Consider the following 22,559-nt stretch of genomic DNA (forward strand, 5'->3'; position numbering starts at 1 on the left):
AAGTAGGCGGTAGGGAGCACACAGGCATTCGAATATCTGCTAAATATAAATTAGTATGCTAGTAGAATATAATTAAATGTGGTATATAAAAGCTTAAATATTAAGTTAAACAGTGGATTATAGTGTGTTAATTGATGTTTTATGGTCATGTTGGTACAAGTTTAAGAGAGATTCTAGGTTTTTTTTTTTTTGTTAGAGACAGAGTTTCACTTTGTCACCATTGGTAGAGTGCCATGGCATTATAGGTCACAGCAACCTTCAGCTCTTGGGCGTAGGTGATTCTCTTGCCTCAGCCTCTTGAGTAGCTGGGACTACAGGTGCCCGCCACAACGCCTGGCTATTTTTGGTTGCAATTTGGTGGGGGCTAGGTTTGAACCCACCACCCTCAGTGTATGGGGCCAGCGCTCTGCTCACTGAGCCACAGGCGCCACCCAAGACACAGATTCTAAACAGATAACTAGCTTTAGTAGCTTGAGCAAGTCTCTGGATCTCAATTGATTTATCTGAAAAATGAGAATAATTTGCTATGCTATATTTTTCAAAAGTTAGAAGTAATAAATATATTCTACATGTGTTTTATAGTATCTTGAACAGAAATACCCCATAACCACCGTTAATACAGAATATCACTATTCTTGTTATTGGGGATATGACTTAATATTCATAATGAATAATATTAATAAGTTATATTAGAACTTCCATAGTTGACCATTTCCCCATGTTGACGCCCTCCTGGAGTTGACCTAATTTTCATAGACTAGACTGCAGCACCACTTCATCAGTACACTAGGCCTAGTTCCATATGTTGACCACTTCTATGTTGACCAGTTTCTTACAAGTTGACCCTTGGGTGGTCAGCTTACAGAGATTCTGGTGTAGATGTAGAGTCCTTTGCAGTTTGTGACTTGTTTTCAAAGTAATCTGAAAGAACTTTTTTCTTACCTAACTTAAATACAAAGAAACACAGAATCATGTCTTAAAGAAGTTGCGTTAATACTGTTTTATGTGTTTTTTTTACAGGAAGTACTTAAACAGCTACAAGGAAGTATTGAAGATGAAGCTATGGCTTCTTCTGGACAGATTGATTTATTAGAGCGTCTTAAAGGTAAATTTTTTTTTTTTTTTTTTTTTGCAGTTTTTGGCCGGGGCTGGGTTTGAACCCGCCACCTCCACTATATGGGGCCGGCACCCCACTCCTTGAGCCACAGGCACCGCCCTTAAAGGTAAATTTTTAAAAGGTGTTTTAAAATAGTTTTTTAAGTACAAATTGTCAACTTCAGATGTGTAGATTCAAAGACAGCTTCTCTTGATTTGGGTGTTCACATCAGCCTAATTCATCAGGACATAATTGTAAAAGTACAAATACATAAAAAGTCAGGTTGCTTACTATTTCTTCAGTTAAAACATTTAGCAGGCTTTGAATAAATTACTTTAGATCCCTTCCTTGATAATTTTCAGCTATTTATATTATAAAGGGTAATTGCTACTCTACCAATCAGTAAGTAGGACTTTAGTATGCTGCATGCTACAGACTGAGCCCACTGTGGCATGTGAACAAGTTTTGTCTTCATCAAGGATAGAAATGCTTTAGCTTATCACATATATACACTAATTATAAGTCATTTTTAGCAGAATTTTTTTACATTTTCATTTATATTTTTTAAACTTTTATATAATACCAAACAAATGCTTAAAAAATGACCAATTTTTGCTTTTCTACTGAAACGAGATAAATTTAGCACTTTCTGTTTAGTGTTTGAAATACACAGCAAATGGCAAAAAATGTCACAATTATATTGTAAGTCTAATTCTTATTTACCCTTTTTTCATAGATGTTAAGAGGTAGAGGAAAGTAATTTTGCTATAGAACTATGTTCATTCTAAATTCTTCTTTAAATCTTCTTTTTAGGGTATTTATAAAAGACAAAAGAGACTTTCGGTCTTTAGGTAGGAGTTACTCCAGTTCCTAAGATGAGATACAGATTTATCCCCTATCACGTTCTGTACTAGAATAGATGAGATTGATTCATTGACTCAGCAAAAAGTTGTTGGGTGCCTATTAGCAGAATTTTAAAAGAGTGTCTTTCTAATTTTGTTGCTTGAAAATTCCAATGTCAGAATAGGAAAAGTGCTTAATAATAATTGAACCTAGGCAGAGAAATTACTTTTGGGTTCCAAAATATTATCTGGAGGGGATCTAAGGAAGGACATTTTGTCTAATTTTCGTTTAATAGACATTGCAGGGAATGTTTTGCCATTCTGATCCTAATTTTTTTTTTTTTTTTTTTTTGAGACAGAGTCTCACTATGTCACCTTCAGTAGAGTGCTGTGGCATCGCAGCTCACAACAACCTCAAACTCTTGGGCTTAAGTGATTCTCTTGCCTCAGCCTCCCTAGTAGGTGGGACTACAGGCACCCGCCACAATGCCTGGCTATTTTTTGTTGTTGTCGTTGTTTAGCTGGCCCAGGCCGGGTTCGAACCCACCAGCTTCAGTGTATATGGCTGATGCCCTACCTACTGAGCTGCAGGTACTGAGCCCTAAATATTGTTTATTTAGTTATATATATTTGTGGCTAAACTGTAAATGTAAGTTTTCACTTTTAAAACAATATAATAGAATTAAGAATATTTCAGGTCACCTAAACCAATTGTAATATAAAAACTTGTCTGTTTTATTCAGAACTTAATTAATTAATTAATTGATTTTTTTCAGAACTTAATTTAGATAGTAGTAATTTTCCTGGAGTGAAACTACGGTCAAAAATGTCCCTCCGATCTTACGGAAGCCGGGAAGGATCCGTATCAAGTCGTTCTGGAGAGTGTAGTCCTGTTCCAATGGGTTCATTTCCAAGAAGAGGTTTTATAAACGGAAGCAGGGAAAGTACTGGATATTTAGAAGAACTTGAGAAAGAGAGGTAACTTATATCCATTACATAGTAAACATTGACTTTTACATTCTAGTTTGTTGTTATTTTGTAATGTAGGATATAAATTAGGAGTTTGATAGGTGATAGCTAACATTTGCAGAGAAATTTGTATTTTTCCACTCAAAGATAGCATATTACTAATTCCACATATATTAAAAGTATATGTAAAGAAGGCAGTTTCTTCAAATTCTAAGACTTCTACTTTGTGACTTAAATACTATAAATATATATTGAGTAATCATCATAATATTTGTATCTGGTTAACATTTTTAATTGATTTTTAATTGAATTTCTGGTTATCTTTTGAACTATATTCTTTAATAACTTCTAGATCCCAGTATATGCTGATTCCTTCCATCAAAGCCTATTACAAGTGGCCACAAATGAAACATGTCTGAATGTTATGTTTCAGTGTCTAAAAAGTCATTGCCTAATACATGGAATGAATTCTGGTTGCCCATAGCTCATGTATTTTTTTCTTTCTAAAATTAAAATTATCTCACTACAGATATCATTATCAAGAACTTCAAGTGTTTTATGTCCCCTTAAAGATTCCTTAATGCACATGATACCTTTTTATATTACTAAAAGTTCTATTACACATTCAAGAAATGGTAAAATATACATGTACATACTAGCTCTGTTACCTTGGTCAGGTCATTAAATTCATAGTTTCATTTTCTTTTGTAAAATTAAGATATGTGTCTACTTTGCAGAATTGTTATGAAAATTGAATATTAATGTATGGGAAATACCCAGCATATCTCACTGAGAGGCAAAAGAACTTTTATTACTTTCTCTCTGGTTTTAGGTGTAATTATCTATAAAAATAAGGATAATCATCTGGACCAGAGTGATGTTAAACTTTCTTTCATTTCTTAAATTTACATGAGTCTCTGTTTTATTCATACCTTGAACCTGGACTATTGAAACACTATCCTAAAGAATAAGGAGTGAGCAAGGCTCTATAATCTTTCATCTCTGTCCCCTTTCAGCTCTATTAAGAGGCAGAGGTCATGTGAGCGTACCAGCTTTCCTAGAAACTTCCTTTGCTTCATGTAAATAAAGTTCTGATTTCATTAGCAGAGAGTTTTAGAGAAAGATTAATTTTTAATGTAGATTTTTACTGTAAATACTAGTAACCCTAACAGATACAGCTGTAAGTATTAGGGGATAATTATAATAAAAATGTTCTTGTTTTCTGTCTTAACATTATTTCTCGCCCTCTTCCAAAGCTCTTTGAATTTAAATCCATAAAAAGCTTATTTCTCTGTTCAAAGATTTAAATGCAATGATCTTCATATGTTTTATTTATTCTATAATGTCACTCTAAATAACTTTAAGTTAATAATCTGACTTTTAACTCCCAGTGGAGAATACTTTTCTTCTTAAACTATTTAAAGGTGCTTTATGTCTCTAATGTTACTGTAGAAAAGATGTCTTTTGTTTTTCCTCCCAGAACATGGCAAATCTCCAATTCAGACATTATTGCACATTATAAAAAATTGGTTTATCTGGAGAAAAAGAGTTATTAGTGTGATGTTGGTCAAGACTGATCAATAGCATCACAGTGATGCTTTAAAAAGTATAATGAAAAGCATCACTGTTCTGCTATATTCTTTTCTATCCTCTGTTTTTTTTTTTTTTTTGCGCATGAGGTAATTACTTTCATAGCTTTAAATAATATGTTTATATTGCTAGTTTTTGACTTACTAATTTTGAACATGACCTACTGGCTTATCACTTTGAAAGATAAAGGTTTATTAAATTCACTCAATTATCCACTCAGTTTTAAATTCTCCCAGGTTTTTGGTAGAGAGAATTTGTATGCTTGAGCAAATATATATTTTTTCATATTCCTATATTAGTTACTTTTGTAAATTTAACATTTATTTTTTATTCTATGCTCTAACTGACCATTTCTTTTGAAACCCCACTGTATTAAGATAGAGCAGCTATATATTTACTTTCATTTTGTTGAGACTAGTGAGGGTTACGTTGTGCTATATTTATTTGAGTGTCCGTGGTTTTCTGTGTTTGTAGATGTTGGAATCAAGTGTCTTTGTTATAGTTCTGTAGTTGTTGGTCACACTGGAGTCAGCAGTATGCCAGAATTAATTTTTCCTCCCTGTTGATAGTGTATCCTGCTCTCTGTGCTGCTTGAAGGAAAATGATACTATTTGGATTGTATCTTTCTTGTATAGCACTTTTTCTATTTCTAATTGCCTTTCTTTTATGTTGAGAACAGAAACTTGTGCCTTTACTGTAATACTAGGATCTTCTTTCATTTTCATAAAGAAATTTGTATCGGAGCCCATTAACTTCTCTGTTCTAATTTGAACAGAAAGCCTGCCACGATACTGTTATTCTAGAATTTCTTGTCATTACACTTCCTATTTAGTTCTGATACAGCTCTTGGCTCCTTGGTCCTTGGTGTGTTAGACAGAGGTATAATAAATTGAGTTCTTGCACATGAGACAGTGTCTTTATTTTGCTCTCACTCTTGATTGATAGTTCGGATAGGTCTGAGTTCAAACTCTCATTGTTTTTCTTCAGCATCAAGGTTACTGATGAGAAATTTGATGCCAGTCTGGTTCTTTGCAGATGACCATTTTTTCCTCTGTTGAAGCCTTTAGGCCTTGGTACATGTATTCTCTTCATTTATCGTTCTAGATATTTACTGCGTCCTTTTGATCTGGAAATTTGTATATTCAGCATTTTTCCATTATGTTACTTCTTTAATGATTTTTCCCCTCTCTGCTTCTTCTGTTCTTTCTTTCTAGACTTTCCTTAACTTTGTCTTCTTTATTCTTATTTTCTGTATTCCCCAGCATATGTGCTAGCAGTGATTAAATCAGGACTTAAATCCAGGTCTTGATGCTTTTGAACCTCAGTTTTCTAGTCTATAAATTGAGCATAAGAATAACTTCCTGAAAGGATATTATGAGGATTAATCAGATTTTTAAAAAAGTCCTCAGGGTTATGCCCAGTTAAAGAGATTCAATAATGTTAGCTATTGTCATTGTCATGTTAGCTGTTAATTTATTTAATAGACATTTATTGTATGCCTAATACATATGTGCCATGCTATCCTAGGTGACCCCAAGTTAGCTAGAGGACTAAGAAGACATGAGATTTACATGAGGAAACATTTTAGTACACGAAACCCTAGATACCCTACCTGTTCTTGGTCTAGTCCTAGTTTCAGTTGTAAGCCTTAAGAGCTGCCATGTGAATCACAACATTAACTTCTATCATCATCTAACCACTTACCATTTTGGCTCAAGTGTGCTTTCCCAGACCATTTTACTGAAGATGAATCTTAACTTTGATAGTAACATCTGGTCCTTAGTATCCCTAACCTGCCTTCACTTTACCACTGCCCCTGACATAATGCCTGTCAACTTAAGCAGCTCTTATTTCATAAGCTCATTTATTGGACAATAATCAGAGGAAATGGTAGCATCACTATCTGTTCCAGTCTTTTCCCTGGTAGGTTCTGTGGGTTCTCACTAGGGAAAGCTGAAAAGCTCATCCTTATGCTAGTTGTGGTACCCAGCTGTGAAAGGAGTTTAGGCTTTCTAGGGTGCTTTTTCCTGTTCCTTTTGTCACGAATGGGAGGGAGGGAGGGAGCAGCTTCTCATTGGTTGCATTCCCCCAAGGTTGCTGCATCATGAGTGGGGCTTTCTTCCTTCCCAGGTTAATCCCTCATTGTTGAGGTTGCTACATCAAGAGTGAAGGCTTATTTCTTATTTTTAAAATTGCTTTTTAGTAAAGGATAAGAAATTTTAACAAAAACAGAACCTTCCACATACTCACATTCATACTCACTAAAAATCTGTTTCCCAAGAAAATGTAATCAAACAGAACTTTTGAAGTAGCATAGTATCAGAGTAGGGAACATCGCACCGTCTATGACCAAACTCTAGAAGCCATAATAGAAAACATCTGTAAATTCAACTTCCAAAAAAATTCAAACTTCCAAAAAAATCAAAATTTTTTACATGGAAACATTACAATGACTCTTGAACAACACTGGGGTTAGGGCCATCAGTATTCTTGTACATTTGAAAACCCACCGATAAATTTTGACTCCCCCAAAACTTAAATACTAATAGCTTATTGTTGACCAAAACCCTTGCCAAGAACACGAACAGTTACCACATATTTTGTGTAGTAGATGCATTATATTGTAAATTCTTAACAATAAAGTAAGCTAGAGAAAAAATGTTACAAGAAAATTATAAGGAAGGGAAAATGTGTTTACTGTTGATTAAGTAGAAGTGACTCATCATCTTCATGTTCAGTAGGCTGAGAAGAAGGTAGAAGAGGAGGATTGGTCTTGCTGTCTCAGGGGTGGCAGAGGCAGAAGAAAACCTGCATGTTAGTGGACCATACAGCTCGAACTCATGTAGTTCAAGGGTAAACTGCATAAACAAAGTTGCAAGATAAATGATAAACTGAGAAAATATATATGCAACCCAATAACTGACAAAGTGCTATCATTTTTAATATAAAAGAGGTCCTCTAAATGAGTAAGAAAAAGTCACCGAAAAGGAAATACAAATAATTTTTCTTTTCTTTTTTCTTTTTTTTTGAGATGGGAGTCTCTAGCTGTCACCCTAGGTAGAGTGCTGAGGCATCACAGCTCACAGCAACCTCCAACTCCTAGGCTTAAGCAATTCTCTTGCCACAGCCTCCCAAGTAGCTGGGACTATAGGCGCCCACCACAACACCTGGCTATTTTTTTGGTTGCAGTTGTCATTGGTTATTGGCGGCCCAGGCTGGATTCAAACCCGCTACCTCCAGTGTATGTGGCTGGCACCTTAGCCACTTGAGCTATAGGTGCTGAGCCTACAAATAATTTTTAGACTTCAAAAATGCTTAACCTCGCTTATATTAAGAGAAAAATTAAAACTAGTGACATACTATTTTTCTAGATATACAAAAATTAAAATCAAAAAGGTAGATTAAATATTTACATTGGTGAAAGTGGTGGCATAAATTAGTGTAATGTCTAACAAGCACAATAAGTTAAAAACGTATATACTGTAGGAATTTATTGTACAAATGCTTGCACATGTGTGAAATGAGGATGAGGCTATTTAAGGCAGTGTGTTTTATAGTAACACAAGATCAGAAAGGCTCCCACTGCCCGTCAACCAAGATACCCTATGTACACCAGCTATAGTGTATTTTTACAGGGATTCCTGAAGACTGGAATATTACACAGCTAGCAAAAAATAGTATAGGGTGAACATTCCAAATCTGAAAATTTGAAATCCAGAGTTTTCTAAAATCTGAAACTTTTTGAGTTTAATGTGATTCTCAAAGGACATGCTGATTGGAATAGTTTAGGGTTTGGATTTTTGGATTTCAGATGCTGAACTATAAGTGTAACACAAATATTTCAAATTTAAAATACTTCTGGTCCGAAGCAGTTTGGATAAGGGGTACACAACCTGTACCTTTTTATGTTCTGATATGGAATGATCACTGAGATAGATTTTTAAGTGAAAAAAAGTTATAAGACAACATGTACTACAAGCATATTCTATTAATACCATTTATGTTTAAATGTACACATAAGTATGCACATATACCCTTGGTTTTGGGGGTTTTTTTTGAAGTTTTGGCTGGGGCCAGGCTTGAGCCCACCACCTCCCGTATGTGGGGCCGGCACCCTACTCCTTGAGCCACAGGTGCCGCCCATACCTTTGTATTTTTTTATAGACCATCTGTAGAAATATATACAAGAAAATTTTAACAGTGGTCATTCTGGAAATGACCTTATCCTTCCTTATCCAAGGAGATAGACCATGCGCTTTCTGTACCTATTGAATTTTATCCCATAACACTCTTATTGTGTATTTATGTTTAATGTGAGCGTTTTATGTCACAGTGGTTGCTTGGGGAAAGAGCCCAATCCAAAGAGATAGAGCATATGCTTGTTGCACCTGTTGACTTCTGTCCCAGTATCACTCTTCCTGTGTGTTCGTGTTTATGCAGTGTCTTAACATAGATTGCTATTGAGAACATCTATTGGGTTGTTCAGGAATTACATAACAAATTCATCTTCAAATGCTAGAAAAACTGAGTTTTTCTCTCTCAGGATAACTTCCTCTTATTACAAAATGAGAATATATTTCTTATTATTTTGGCTGCTGAGAAGCTGAAAGCCACATCTGTGTCTAAGATAGAAGCCTCCTATGCTTTAGGTTTGTTTGCTGGCATATTCGCTGCTTTTCTTAACTCCTTTGTTATGCTTTTTATTCTTGTACTAATTTGGAGTTTTCTTCCACCTTTGTATAAGGTACCCTTGTATCTATGCCTTTTACCTATCATTGTATTCTTAGAGTGTAAATAAATATGAAGAAAGCCTTTGGTTGAAATGTGTGGGTATTCTAGTACCCACTAGATAGATGACTACCAATTTATTTAGAAAGAAAAATAAAACTCTTTTTAATATTCAAATTCTAATGATTTAATTATTATAACATCCTAGTTCTACCTCCAAAAGTCCAAATCAGTATAAATTTTTCATTAATTAATTATTAATATTTTAAGCAGAGGACTTCAGAGTAAGAGCTGGTTAAGGATTGCTCTTATGTATGCAGTGTGGATTAGCATTGTTTAAACTTACCGTGTTTTCTAAAAAAATAGATCATTGCTTCTTGCTGATCTCGACAAAGAAGAAAAGGAGAAAGACTGGTATTATGCTCAACTTCAGAATCTCACTAAAAGAATAGATAGTCTTCCTTTAACTGAAAATGTAAGTAACAACTGATTTTAGACTTTAGAGACTTGATCTTTAAAAGTGTCTAGGTTATCGATTAGTAATTTAGGATAGCTGAATTGTTATAGTTATTAACAAACTGTAGTGTGTTTCAATGAATTGTTGTTTATAAAAATTATTAAAACTTCAAGGGCCGGGCACAGTGGCTCACGTCTGTAATCCTAGCAATCTGGGGGGCCTGAGGCAGGGTGATCACCTGAGCTCAGGAGTTGGAGACCAGCCTGAACAAGAGTGAGACCCCATCTCTACTAAAAGTAGAAAAACCATCCAGGTATTATGGAGGCGCATACTATGGTAGCTACTTGGGAGGCTGGGGCAAGAAGATCAATTGAACCCAGAAGTTTGAGGTTGCCGTGAGCTGTGATGCTGTGGCACTGTACCCAGGGCGACAGAGTGAGACTTTGTCTCAACAACAAAAAAAGATAATTAAAACTTCCTTATGCTTGACCAGATGTTTATTTTGAGCTCTTAGTTGAGAAAATCCATCAAATTTCTATACTAAAGGACCTCAAGATTTAGCTAAGCAACTAGCTTTTTAATTCTGTGGATTGAATTGCCACAGATACTCTAGAAATATTTATCACCATCTGCCTATTCTTTTGTACTGTATTATAGGAATCATGCCAGATAATTTTGGTAACAAAAGTATCTTTGGCCAGGCACAGTGGCTTATGCCTGTAATCCTAGCACTCTGGGAGGCTGAGGCAGGTAGATTGCTTGAACTCAGGAGTTCGAAACCAACCTGAGCAAAGCAAGACCCCTGCCTCTACTAAAAATAAGAAAAAAACAAGCCAAGTGTTGTGGTGGTTGCCTGAGGTTCCAGCTCCTCGGCAGGCTGAGGCAGGAGGATCGCTTGAGCCCAGAAGTTTGAGGTTGCTGTGAGGTAGGCTGATGCCATGGCACTTTACCCAGGGCAACAGAGTGTGACTGTCTTTAAAAAACAAAAATGTTTAAAGATAGTCCAGGTATAAATGGCAACAGCTTAGTATTTTTGCAATTACTAAAGTTTGTTTGTCTGGCAAATGTAAAAAAAATTTAGTCCTATCAGTCTCTCTCTCTCTCTCCAGGACCTGACCTCACCAAGTCAACTGTTTTATTCATGGGATGACACATAAAAGAACATTTATGAAATACGCTAATAATCACAAACAATACTGTGAATTTCAACTATTGTCCCTAAATTTTTTTTTTTTTTTTGTAGAGACAGAGTCTCACTGTACCACCCTCGGGTAGAGTGCCGTGGCGTCACACGGCTCACAGCAACCTCTTAACTCTTGGGCTTACGCGATTCTCTTGCCTCAGCCTCCCAAGCAGCTGGGACTACAGGCGCCCGCCACAACGCCCAGCTATTTTTTGGTTGCAGTTTGGCCGGGGCTGGGTTTGAACTCGCCACCCTCGGCATATGGGGCTGGCGCCCTACTCACTGAGCCACAGGCGCCGCCCAATCCCTAAATATTTTATATAATTTTTAAAAGAAAAAATAGGGTAATTAAAATATTATTCGCTCCCTTAGTTTAGGTTTTTCATTTTCGAATAGCACTTTTGAGAGCACATAATGAACGATGAGGTAGATAGTTGAAAGAAGGAAAACCTTTTCTAAAACATGTAGTTAGCCAAATTTCTGGAGTGATCATGGGCTGGCAGGAGCCAAAACTAGAAGTTTAAGTGCTCACTCCCTTAGAATAATCATCCAGGGTTTTGAGAGGGAGAGAAAGGACCCATCTTTCTGACAGTGTCCTTAAAACCATCCTGAGAACTAAGGAGACAAAAATTTAGAAAGAACAGTTATTGGAGAATTGTTAGCACAAGAGGATTAGGAATTTAGAAAGATTTGCAGAATTTTAACTTTCATTTTTTATTTATTTATTTTTTTGGAGACAGTCTCACTTTGTCACCCTTGGTAGAGTTCCCTGGTATCTTAGCTCACAGCAACCTCCAACCTCCAACTCTTGCCTCAGCCTCCCAAGTAGCTGGGAGTATAGGTGCCCGCAGTAGCCCCCAGCTATATTTTTAGTAACAGCTTCTCACTCTTGCTCAGGCTGATCTCAAACCTATGGGCTCAGGGCAGTCCACCCTCCTTAGCCTCCCAGAGTTCTAGGATTACAGGCATGAACCACCATGCCCAGCTTAGAATTTTAACTTTTATAAAAAAAAGCAGTGTTGTTCATCATTAACTTTGGTGATTAGAGAATATACAAAATCTAAAGTCTAGCTGTCTGCATGTAGGAAAGGACTTAGGCATGTATGACAATTTAGGAATAGTTAATTGGTTCCGATCTGAGATATAAGTCAGTTATCAAGTAAATTAGTTCCTATTAATTTATTAAATAATCACATTTATTTAATAGAATATATAAGACAAACACTGCTTGTAATTTATAACTAATTTCGCAGATTTTGCTTTTATATTGGGAAGCCAAGTTAATGAATACTTTCTTAACGGAAATACTTTAAACCTATTTTTATTTTTACTTAAAACATCAGATCTAAACCACATTATTACAACATACCATAAATAAAATGTTCAATGTTTTAATTTTTTGCAGGGGGTGGGTTGGGAAGTGGAGGACTAACAGTTTCAACGGGCTCAGTGGGAATAAAAAACAACATACAGACTATTTCATCTGTTATTACAACCCATAATTTGGATATGTCCAGGGTAGCACATCTGCATACGAATGTCATCTATATTGCAAAGGAAAAGGATGAGAGCTACTATAACTTAAATTGACAGTGCAATTTGGAGTTCTGGGACCAGGATGCTGTCCTGGGTGCAGTTTTCTGTGGGCACACAGACGTGAAAAACCTATTGCCCTTCGTCATTTCCCTCTGGCCCCTTGTAAGTCAGTGAGCTGTTATTTTATATAGTTACGTTTTTAGCCTTTGTTGCTTCTTGGGGGCATTTTTTATATGCCTGGCAGTTATCACAGTGCCTGGAAATTTTATTAGAGAGTTAACAAATTTTTGAACGAGTTAACTCTGTGAAGAAGTACTTGTTTTGTTTCAGCTTTGCTTCACTTTTAGATTTTTGTGTTGATTTTGTTTATTATATTGTGTTGATTTTATTACATTTATGATTTATCTAAGTTACACATAAGCTTTTTCTTATTCCATTTTCTTCATTTTATAAGTGGAAAATTCTGTTTAGTCTGTATGTATATGGTAATCCTTGCCTCAAATTGTGGTATAAACTTAAGAATGATGTACCTGCTTTTTGATTTTCTATGTTGTCTTCATTAATATGCTAGTTTTTAATAATTAAAAGCAAAGTCTCTTCGGCTGGGTGTGGTGGCTCATGCCTGTAATCCTAGCACTCTGGGAGGCTGAGGTAGGAGGATCACTTGAGGTCAGGAGTTTGAGAACAGCCTAAGCAAAGTAAGACCCCATTTCTACTAAAAATAGAAAAATTAGCCAGACGTGGTGGCACATGTCTGTAGTCCTAGCTATAGGGAGAGGGTCAGGCAAGGGAGTTATCTCTTCAGGGATCCAGAGAGAGCCTGTCACCTCTAATCAAGGTCTCCTTGCAGTAAAGAGTAATTTTCTCATGCACCACACCTTTCATTATTTGTACTTATGTACTCTTTTGCCTTTGTTGATAAACACATAGACAGAAGATATTAATATTTTTATGTTATTGGTGCTTTTAGTTTTCCTTACAAACGGATATGACCAGAAGGCAATTGGAATATGAAGCAAGACAAATCAGAGTCGCAATGGAAGAACAACTAGGTACTTGCCAAGATATGGAAAAACGAGCACAGGTAACTTACTGGACAAGAACCACCAGGAATATAATGAATTTATAGCTCTGTTAATGTTGCTTAAATTTTGCTATTAAATATGTAAGTCAGCTGGGCACAGTGGTTAATGCCTACAATCCTAGCACTCTGGGAGGCCAAGGCGGGTGGGTTGCCTGAGCTCTGGAGTTCAAGACCAGCCTAAGAAAGAGGGAGACCTGTCTCTACTAAAAAAAAAAACAAAACAGAAAAACTATCTGAGTGTTGTGGTGGGCACATATAGTCCTAGCTACTTGGGACGCTCTGAGACATGAGGGTTACTTGAACCCAGAGGTTTGAGGTTGCTGTGAGCTACGAGACTACAGCATTCTACTGAGGGCGAAAGTGAGATTCTGTCTTTAAAAAAAAAAGGTATTTATAAGTCTATCTTTACCTTGGCACTATTTTGGAACAAGAATACTTTACCATGGCTGTAGACAACATAACCAAATTCATATAATTCTGCCTGCACCATATTCATTCCCCTTAGTACTGTTTTGTTCTACCTTGGAATTGTAAGGAGGAGAAAGAGTTAGATGCTGTTGTTCTGGTAGCTGATAACTAGCATCAGTTTTCTTAGAGATTTTTCCTTCTTATAATCTAAGTATGGTTAGTAACATTCAGAATATGTCACTGTTCTTCAAGTTGTGAACTAAAAAAAAAAGTTAAGCCCTCATTGAAGGATAGTAGTAAGAGAACATAAAAAGAATATTCGGAGGTCAGGTGAGATGGTTCGTACCTGTAGTTCCAGTACTTTGGGAGGGTGAGGCAGGAGGATCATTTGAGCCTAAGAATTTGAGGCTGCAGTGAGCTATGATTGCACCTATGATTGTCCTCTAGCCTCAGCAAAGGAGAGATGAAACACATTAATTAGAACATTCCCATATTTCTACCCTCGACTCATTCCAAGAAAGAATATTAACTAGCTTTGCTGTTCATCAAGTATTTTCATATATTATTCAGGTTTGTCCTCTTACAGTCACACAAGGACACGACTGACTAATGTTTTTAAATCCCGATGAGGCTTTGCCCTGTTTCAAAATAAGCATGCGGAATTTTTTTTTTTTTTAAACCTTTGGGACAAATCGGGAGTAAAATATTTAAAGACTTTTAAGTAAATAGCAAATAAAAGGGAGGACATATATTTATATGTGGGGTATATATAACATCTTTTTAGTCTATAAAGTTTATTTCATAGTTTTAAAATCATTAATATAGAACATTTTACATTCCCCAAAATGTAGTTTTTATTTTTTACTTGACAGCTTCCAAAACATAATGTATATTCTCTTTATGTTGGAGAATGGTGGTAAGCTAGGTGACATGTAAGCTCCAGTACCATGGCACATTTCTCTTTTTCTTTTTTTTTTTGAGACAGAGTCTCAAGCTGTCACCCTGGGTAGAGTGCTGTGGAGTCACAGCTCACAGCAACCTCAAACTCTTGGGTTTAAGCAATTCTCTTGCCTCACCCTCCCAAGTAGCTGGGACTACCAGCACCGCCACAGCGCCTGACTATTTTTTGGTTGTAGTTGTCATTGTTGTTCTGCAGGCTTGGACTGGATTCAAACCCGCCATCTTCAGTGTATGTGGCTGGCGCCCTAGCCACTGAGCTACAGGCGCTGAGCCCATGGTACATTTCATAGTCCGTACATCTTAGTTTCATAACTAACTGAAGCTGGTGGCTTAATTCACATGTGTGTATGTGTGAGTTATACTATGTGTATATAACATATTCTTATATTCTTCTTGCCCCTGTTCTGTTCAGATAGATCAATGCCTTAAATGTTAGAAGTCAAAACTTTAAATCTTTCAAGAGAAAATATACTTAAATATATTTCAGATATTGGAGTAGGAAAGGATTTCTAAAACAAGACTTGAAACACTTAATTACAAAATAAAGAGTGATAAATTTTACTGTATGCAAATGAGTTCATCTTTATCAGTAAAGAAAGTAAAACGATAAGTTATAAACTGGGAGAAGTATTTATCATCCTGTAACTAACAAAGAGTTAAAATCAAGAATATATAAAGAGGCTGGGCATGGTGGCTTGCACCACTCCTAGCTGGGAGGCCTGAGGCAGGTGGATTGCCTGAGCTCAGGAGTTCAAGACCAACCTGAGCAAGAGTGAGACCCCTATGCCTACTAAAAATAGAAAAACTAGCCAGGTGCTGTGGCAGGAACCTCTAATCCCAGCTATTTAGGAAGCTGAGACAAAAGAATCACTTGAGCCCAAGGGTTTGAGGTTGCTGTGAACTATGCCATGATAACACTCTACCCAGGGTGACACAGTGAGACTCTGTCTCAAAAAAAAAAAAAAAAGACATAGACATGACTTCGGGATTTAGTGAGATGTTGGCAATACAGAAATCCAGTGTTAGGGAGTGGAAAATTAGATATACCTTCTATTTTTGTCCTCTATTAAAATTTTTGATTTTAAACTTTATTGATGAAATGAAACTGATTATATAGAAAGGGGAAAACATCAAATTTAGAAAGTCAGTAATTGTGTGTAGTTTCCCTCTAAATACTCCCTCTAAAACTGGGAAATATTTATTATCTGGTTTTAGAAATGATCATTCGGGGGCGGCGCCTGTGGCTCAAGGAGTAGGGCGCCGGTCCCATATGCCAGAGGTGGCAGGTTCAAACCCAGCCCCGGCCAAAAATAAATAAATAAATAAATAAATAAATAAATAAATAAAAAAAAAAAAAAGAAATGATCATTCGGGCTCCATGCCCATAGCACAGTGGTTATGGCACCAGCCACAAAAATCAAGGGTGTTGGGTTCGAACCTGGCCCTGGGCCAGCTAAACAACTGCAACAAAAAAGCAGCTGGGCGTTGTGGCGGGCACCTATAGTCCCAGCTACTTGGGCAGTTTGAGGTTGCTGTGAGCTGTGACGCCACGGCACTCTACCAAGGGCTATATAGTGACACTGTGTCTCAATAAAAAAAAGAAGAAGAAGAAAGAAATGATCATTCATCCTTTAAAAAGCTACCTCAAAAAGCAGGCATTTCTTCAGTCTGTTTTCATAATGTAAATTTTTGGACATGGTAAGATTTGTTAGTTAGAAAATATTATTTACCTTATGTTTGCTACTTTCATGGTAGAGAATCAGCATAGTTATAGTGTTAAAAAGAAAGGATGGGCGTGGTGGGCTTACATCTGTAGTCCCAACCACTCGGGAAGCTGAGGCAGAAGAATCTTTTGAGCCCAGGAGTTCAAAGCTGCTGCGAGCTATGATCATGCCACTGTGATCATGCCTAGCTAACAGAATGAGACCCTATATCTTAAAAAAAAAAACAAAAAAGGAAGTAAGAAAGAAAAACAGATTTTTGGGGAGTGGGGTGGTGAGCAACAGCTTCTTTTGAGTGCTTTGTCATAACATTTGGATAATAGTAACAATAAATATTTTTACTGTGGTAGTAAGAAAAGCATAGGGCATTATAGTTAAGAAAAACTAGATGTGGTCAAAGGGTAAGATTATATATACTTATAGCTAGTTACCATAATATTTTTATTATTTGTCTATTAGGGGGATAAAAGATGCTTAGGCATCTTTTATTGATGGAGCATGTAGCCAAAAAACAGTTTGGAAACTATTCCATGTAACTTCTAATATTTTTTTCTACACTGAAACAATTACTTCTATAATATAGCTTTTTAGACCTCAACATTAGGATATCAACTATAGAATTATCATAGAGAATGGTACAATATTGTCAGTACTTAATAAAACCCATGTATCAATACTTAATAAAATCCATTTATGATGTCATAAAGTTAATTTTTCAAAATAATTTCAACTTGCAAGGACTTTATACAAAGTGATTAGGTTTTCCCATTTCCACTAGTATACATGAAACTTAAAATTTATCTTAAAAAAAGAAAAAACAAAACTTTTCCCACATTGTTTTAATTGCAGGTAGTTCCACCTGCGGTTACTGTTCTGTGGCTTCTCAGTGGCCTGGTACAGTGAGAAAGCAAACGCCCCATCATCTCTGTGATCTTCATGTTGGAAATAAAAATAACACTTAGCTGCAGTAGGTTGGAAAGACTGAAAAATTCTTCTGTTTTGTAACAGGAGTAAGTTTGGGAAGGGTTAGTTCTGTTGTTTAAACCCTGTGTTTAGTAAAACAAATCAGATATTCTTTCCCTTTACAGATAGGCTATCTATATATAAATCTATTACATTACATTATTGTCTGGATTAATGTAAAAGATTAAATTAGGGTATATTTTGACTTTGTTGAAATATTTTTTTGAAAATAATTTTTATAACACATGCAACATACAGTTTGATATGACTTATATTTCTAGAATTTTACTAAACAGATCTAGAGATCCAGTGTGTAAAGTTAAAGATGTGTTTAAACTGACTCCAATCTGTCATTAATGTGTGAATGTATTAACATATCTAGCTTCTTAAATAAGGATGGCTTGTCGTAATCCTGAGCTGTTAAGTATTAGCTCTAGTATGATTATTTATGTTAGTTTTATTAATAAAAACATATATAATTCTGTTTTGTATTTTATTTTAGCGAAGAATAGCCAGAATTCAACAAATAGAGAAGGACATACTTCGTATACGACAGCTTTTACAGTCTCAAGCAACAGAAGCAGAGGTTAGTAAATTGTCTTTTTTATTTGTGTGCATAAAAATAAGTAATTGTTCTAAGAAAAATGTATAATTAATGTGGCATCATCAAAATGTAGATACTCTAAAGAATTTAGGTATTTTATAACTTTTTCATGAAACTAAATTGTCAAAAGCCTTGACTATTTAGATTATCATAACTTTTAGGCAGTTAAAATTTATAGAGCCATACATGTAGCTACCTTACTTCAGCTGTCAGTTATATATAATCAGATAACTCATTTAAAGTGGCTGTTATCAACCAGTAAGTAAACTTTTTACATATGTGTAATCCATAGTAAGAATCTGATATACACATTTATCTCTGCTTACTCCACAATTCAAATGAAGAAGACATAAAGACCAAGGGAAATGACAATAGTGAAATGTGGGGGGACTGGAAAGCAGATAAACTAGTGGAAACTACTGTAGCCTATCAGAGAGAGTTGACCCTCCCTCAGCAGTAGGAAAAATCCTGAAGCAACCCTCCCAACACTGTGGAGGTCCAGAAAGTTTCAGAGCCACTGTATGAGATACCTCCTAATGTGAGGATAAGAGAAGACCAAAGGGAGGATGTTTGAAAATCTGTTAAGAAGCAGATGGAGCCTCCAAGCCTTTCTCCAATAGCTAAGTAACTGCTCCTTTCCAATCCCGCAAAAGAGGAGAGATTTTTTTCCTCTGGAAAGGATAAACAAAGGTCTTTGGTTAGGCGTAATTCTAGTATAATTGAAGGTGGAGGTATTGTACAAAAAAGCGATTTAAGTGAAATTTTATTTACTGAATGCTGAAATCCTCACTGGCATTTCTAGAAGGAACTTCTCTAAGAAAAGTGCCCTAATGGTACTTACATTGGAGGATTTGCCAACAGAACAGCCCAGCTATACATCATCCTATAGTGTAATTATAGTTGACAACCTCCAATCCTCAGGCGTTCCACTTCATCTAACTTTTTTCTAGATAAACCACTTTTGTAAACATAAGCAGCCACCAACAACCACTAGATATTTTAAGAAAGTTTTTTTATTTTAATTTTAATTTTTACATATACATATGTTAATTAGGTTTCTAATAAAGATCATGAAAATAGATCATTTATTTCTGTTTTCAGAAAGAAAACTTCAGAATATAAAATTAACATTAATATTCTCAGTAAGAAAAGATAATGCATCCATAAAGCAAGAGAAGGATGGCATACTAAAGGAACATTTAGAGAAGAAAGAGCGAGCCCAGGGCATGGTGACTCAGGTCTGTAATCCCAGAACTTTGGGAGATCCAGGCAGGAAGACCAGCTGGGGTAACATAGCAAGATCCCATTTCTACAAAAAAAAAAAAAAAAGTTTTTGTTGTTGTTTTTTTTTTCAATTAGCCCAGCATGGTGGCATAGGCCTACAGTCCCAGCTACTCAGGAGGCTGTGGCAGAGGAGCTTAAACGCAGGAGTTTGAAGCTACAGTTGAGCTATGATTGTGCCACTGTATTCTAGCCTGGCTGACAGAGTGAGACCCTGTCTCAAAAAAAACAAACAAAAAAAGTTCTTAGGAGTTAAAATTATGATAGCATTAATGAAAAAATATCAGTAGAAAGGTTAGATAAATTTCTCAGAAAGCAGAACAAAAATACAGTGAGATGGAAAATAGAAAAGATAAAATCAGAATCATTCTGGGAAGGTTTGATACACAAATAAAAGTTCTCAGAAGAGAATGGAGAATTTAGAGAGGAAATCATTATAGAAGCAAATTAAAATTGCCCAGAACCAAGGGATATAGTTTTCCAAAATAAAATGCTCTCTCCAATATTAAACATCACAGATGAAAATAATCCCATACAAAGACATGTTATATGTAACTTCAGCTATCTGTGCATAATGGGAAAATTCTAAAACCTTCTAGAGAACTATGCGAACACAAATTTTACACAAAGGAACGTGAATATAATCTCTTTATACTTACAAAAAGTAATACTGGAAGTGGGAAGTAGAGTAGAAATTTCTTTTTTTTTTTTTTTTTTGGAGACAGAGTCTCACTCAGTCTCCTTGAGGTTGAGTGCTATATGGTCTTATAGCTCACAGCAACCTCAAGTCTTTTTTTTTTTTTCTGAGACAGAGTCTCACTATGTTGCCCTCAATAGAGTGCTATGACATCACAGCTCATAGCAACTTCATACTCCTGGACTTAAGCAATTCTCTTGCCTCAGCCTCCCAAGTATCTGGGACTATAGGTGCCCACCACAAGGCCCTGCTGTTTTTTTTTGTTGTTGTTGTTGTAGTTGTCATTGTTGTTGGGCAGGCGGGGGCTGGATTCTAATCTGCCAGGTCAGGTGTGTGTGGTTGGCGCCCTAGCCTCTGAGCTACAGGCACTGAACCAGAGTAGCAATTTTTTAAAACTTTTGGAAGAAAATTATTTCCAGCTGTGTGTTGACACCACTCCTTTGACACTACTGGGTGTCTCCAATTCAGTTCTGATTCTAAGAGTTAGTGTAGACTTCACAAGTAAAGGGCAAAGTCATTCACAAGGCTGTCCATTTCACATGCCAGTCACAAATTTTGGGTATCCCCAAGCCACCCATATGTCTGCCCATTGGGCTATAAATACTGGGCTTCCTAGGACTCTCCCAGGTTCATTAATTCACTAGCATGACTCACAAACCTTGCTGAAAGTTCTGTACTTATGACTGCAATCTTATCATAAGGGTAAAATTAAGAGACACATAGGCAAGGTCTAGGTAAGGGAGTCATGGGAGCAGGGATTGTATGCTTTCTTCTTGTGGGATCCAAGCATGTCACTCTCCCAGCACACCGATACATTCGCCAACCAGAAGGCTCCACTGAGCTTCAGTGTCTAGTTTTTATTTGGATTTCACTGTGTAGGCATGACCAATTACGTAATTTAAATTTAAAGTAACTCAATTTCTGTTCTTTTCTACTTGGAGGTCAGTCTGGCCCAAAGTTCCAATCCTCTAATCACTTGTTAATGAACACCCATTCTGAAGCTCTGTAGTGGTCCACAATGAGTTGCCTCATTAGCATAACAAACATCTTTATCAGTCAAGAAATTCCAAGGGGTTTTGAAGCTCTGTGCCAGGTATAAAGGGACAAAAACCAAATATATATTTTTATTGTACCATACTAACCTATAGATTTATGTCTAAATTTGAGAGTGAGGATATTTCAGACACAATCTCAAAAATTTTTTTTTTCATGCACCCTTTTCTGGAAGCTAGTAAATGATATATTCAAACAAAGTGAAAGTGTAAAGCAAGAAAAGTGAAGATTTGGGTGCAAGACACAGGGGATATGAGAGAGAGAGAGAGAGATGATGGTCTGGTGATGGCTTAGGCTTTGTGGGACACCAAGGTGAGAGGACCGCCTGAGCTCAGGAGTTCAAGACCACCCTGAGCAAAGTGAGACTCCATCTCTACTAAAAATAGAAAAACTAGCCAGGTGTTGTGGCAGGTGCTTGTAGTCCTAGCTACTGAAGAGACTGAGACAAGAGAATTGCTTGAGCCCAAGAGTTTGAGGTTGCTGTCAGCTATGATGCTACTGCACTCTACCCAGGGCAACTGAGTAAGACCCTGTCTCAACAACAACAACAAAAAAAAAGAGAGAGAGATGATAGAATCCTCAGAATGAGGAAAAGGGAGATGCTGAGCTAAATGGTAGAGAAAGTAATCAGTCCATACTGGAACTGTTGAGAAGATTCCAGGAGAGATGAGTCCAAGAAGATGAAATCACTAGAATACTTTCTATTTCTGTATGCATAGAAAGGAAATTTACACAGTGGAGGATAAGTCATAAGTACACAGAAAGTCAAACAAAATAATAAAGATTATCTTTGACTCCACGAACAAGAAGTTGTAAAGGGAAACATTCCTAGCATACCACCTGTCAGCCATGATTACAATTTAATAGTCAAAGTAATGTAAATAGTGAAAAATTAATCTAGCGTAGTGAGGCAAGAGATAGTAGTAACAAGGAGTTAAAAAGCTAAAAGAATAAAAAAAAAAAAAAGCTAAAAGAATAAGATAATCTTTTCCCTACTTAGAAGTTAGGCCAGCAGATGGCCATCCGGCCAAATCTGCCATTACCTATATTTAATGTTCTACCCCCCACCGTAGCCTTTTGGGGATGATGTGTGTTGTAACCTACATAGTAACTCTTGTAACTCCCTTAATTTTTTACTGTCTTTGAAACCATGCAGCCATGCTGTGACAGCATACACTTACTCAATCTTCCCTTTTCCTTCCTGGTTCTACTCCAAGAATTTTCATGTATACGAAGAACTATAAAAACCTATTCAAGGAGTAGGGTGCTGGCCCCATATACCGGGGGTGGCGGGTTCAAGCCCGGCCCCGGCCAAAACTGAAAAAAAATAAATAAACAAAATAAAAAACCTATGAAAGAGAAGGCGAAGTCTGAGTCGGGGGCTCCG

At 36.4% G+C, this 22,559-nt stretch overlaps 1 protein-coding gene across 9 annotated transcripts in view; it reads left to right on the plus strand.

Annotated features, from left to right (window-relative positions):
- Window positions 1-22,559, plus strand: part of APC (APC regulator of WNT signaling pathway) — a 120,091-nt gene that overhangs the window by 52,195 nt on the left and 45,337 nt on the right. For all 9 annotated transcript variants that reach the window (XM_053567027.1, XM_053567029.1, XM_053567032.1 and 6 more), the window contains 5 exons: window positions 1,021-1,105; window positions 2,715-2,916; window positions 9,592-9,700; window positions 13,372-13,485; window positions 18,040-18,123. In XM_053567027.1, coding sequence (XP_053423002.1) covers window positions 1,021-1,105; window positions 2,715-2,916; window positions 9,592-9,700; window positions 13,372-13,485; window positions 18,040-18,123 — 594 coding nt within the window. The remainder of the gene's footprint in view (window positions 1-1,020; window positions 1,106-2,714; window positions 2,917-9,591; window positions 9,701-13,371; window positions 13,486-18,039; window positions 18,124-22,559) is intronic.

Source organism: Nycticebus coucang, chromosome 17 (assembly GCF_027406575.1).
Source record: "Nycticebus coucang isolate mNycCou1 chromosome 17, mNycCou1.pri, whole genome shotgun sequence".
NCBI lineage: Eukaryota > Metazoa > Chordata > Mammalia > Primates > Lorisidae > Nycticebus > Nycticebus coucang.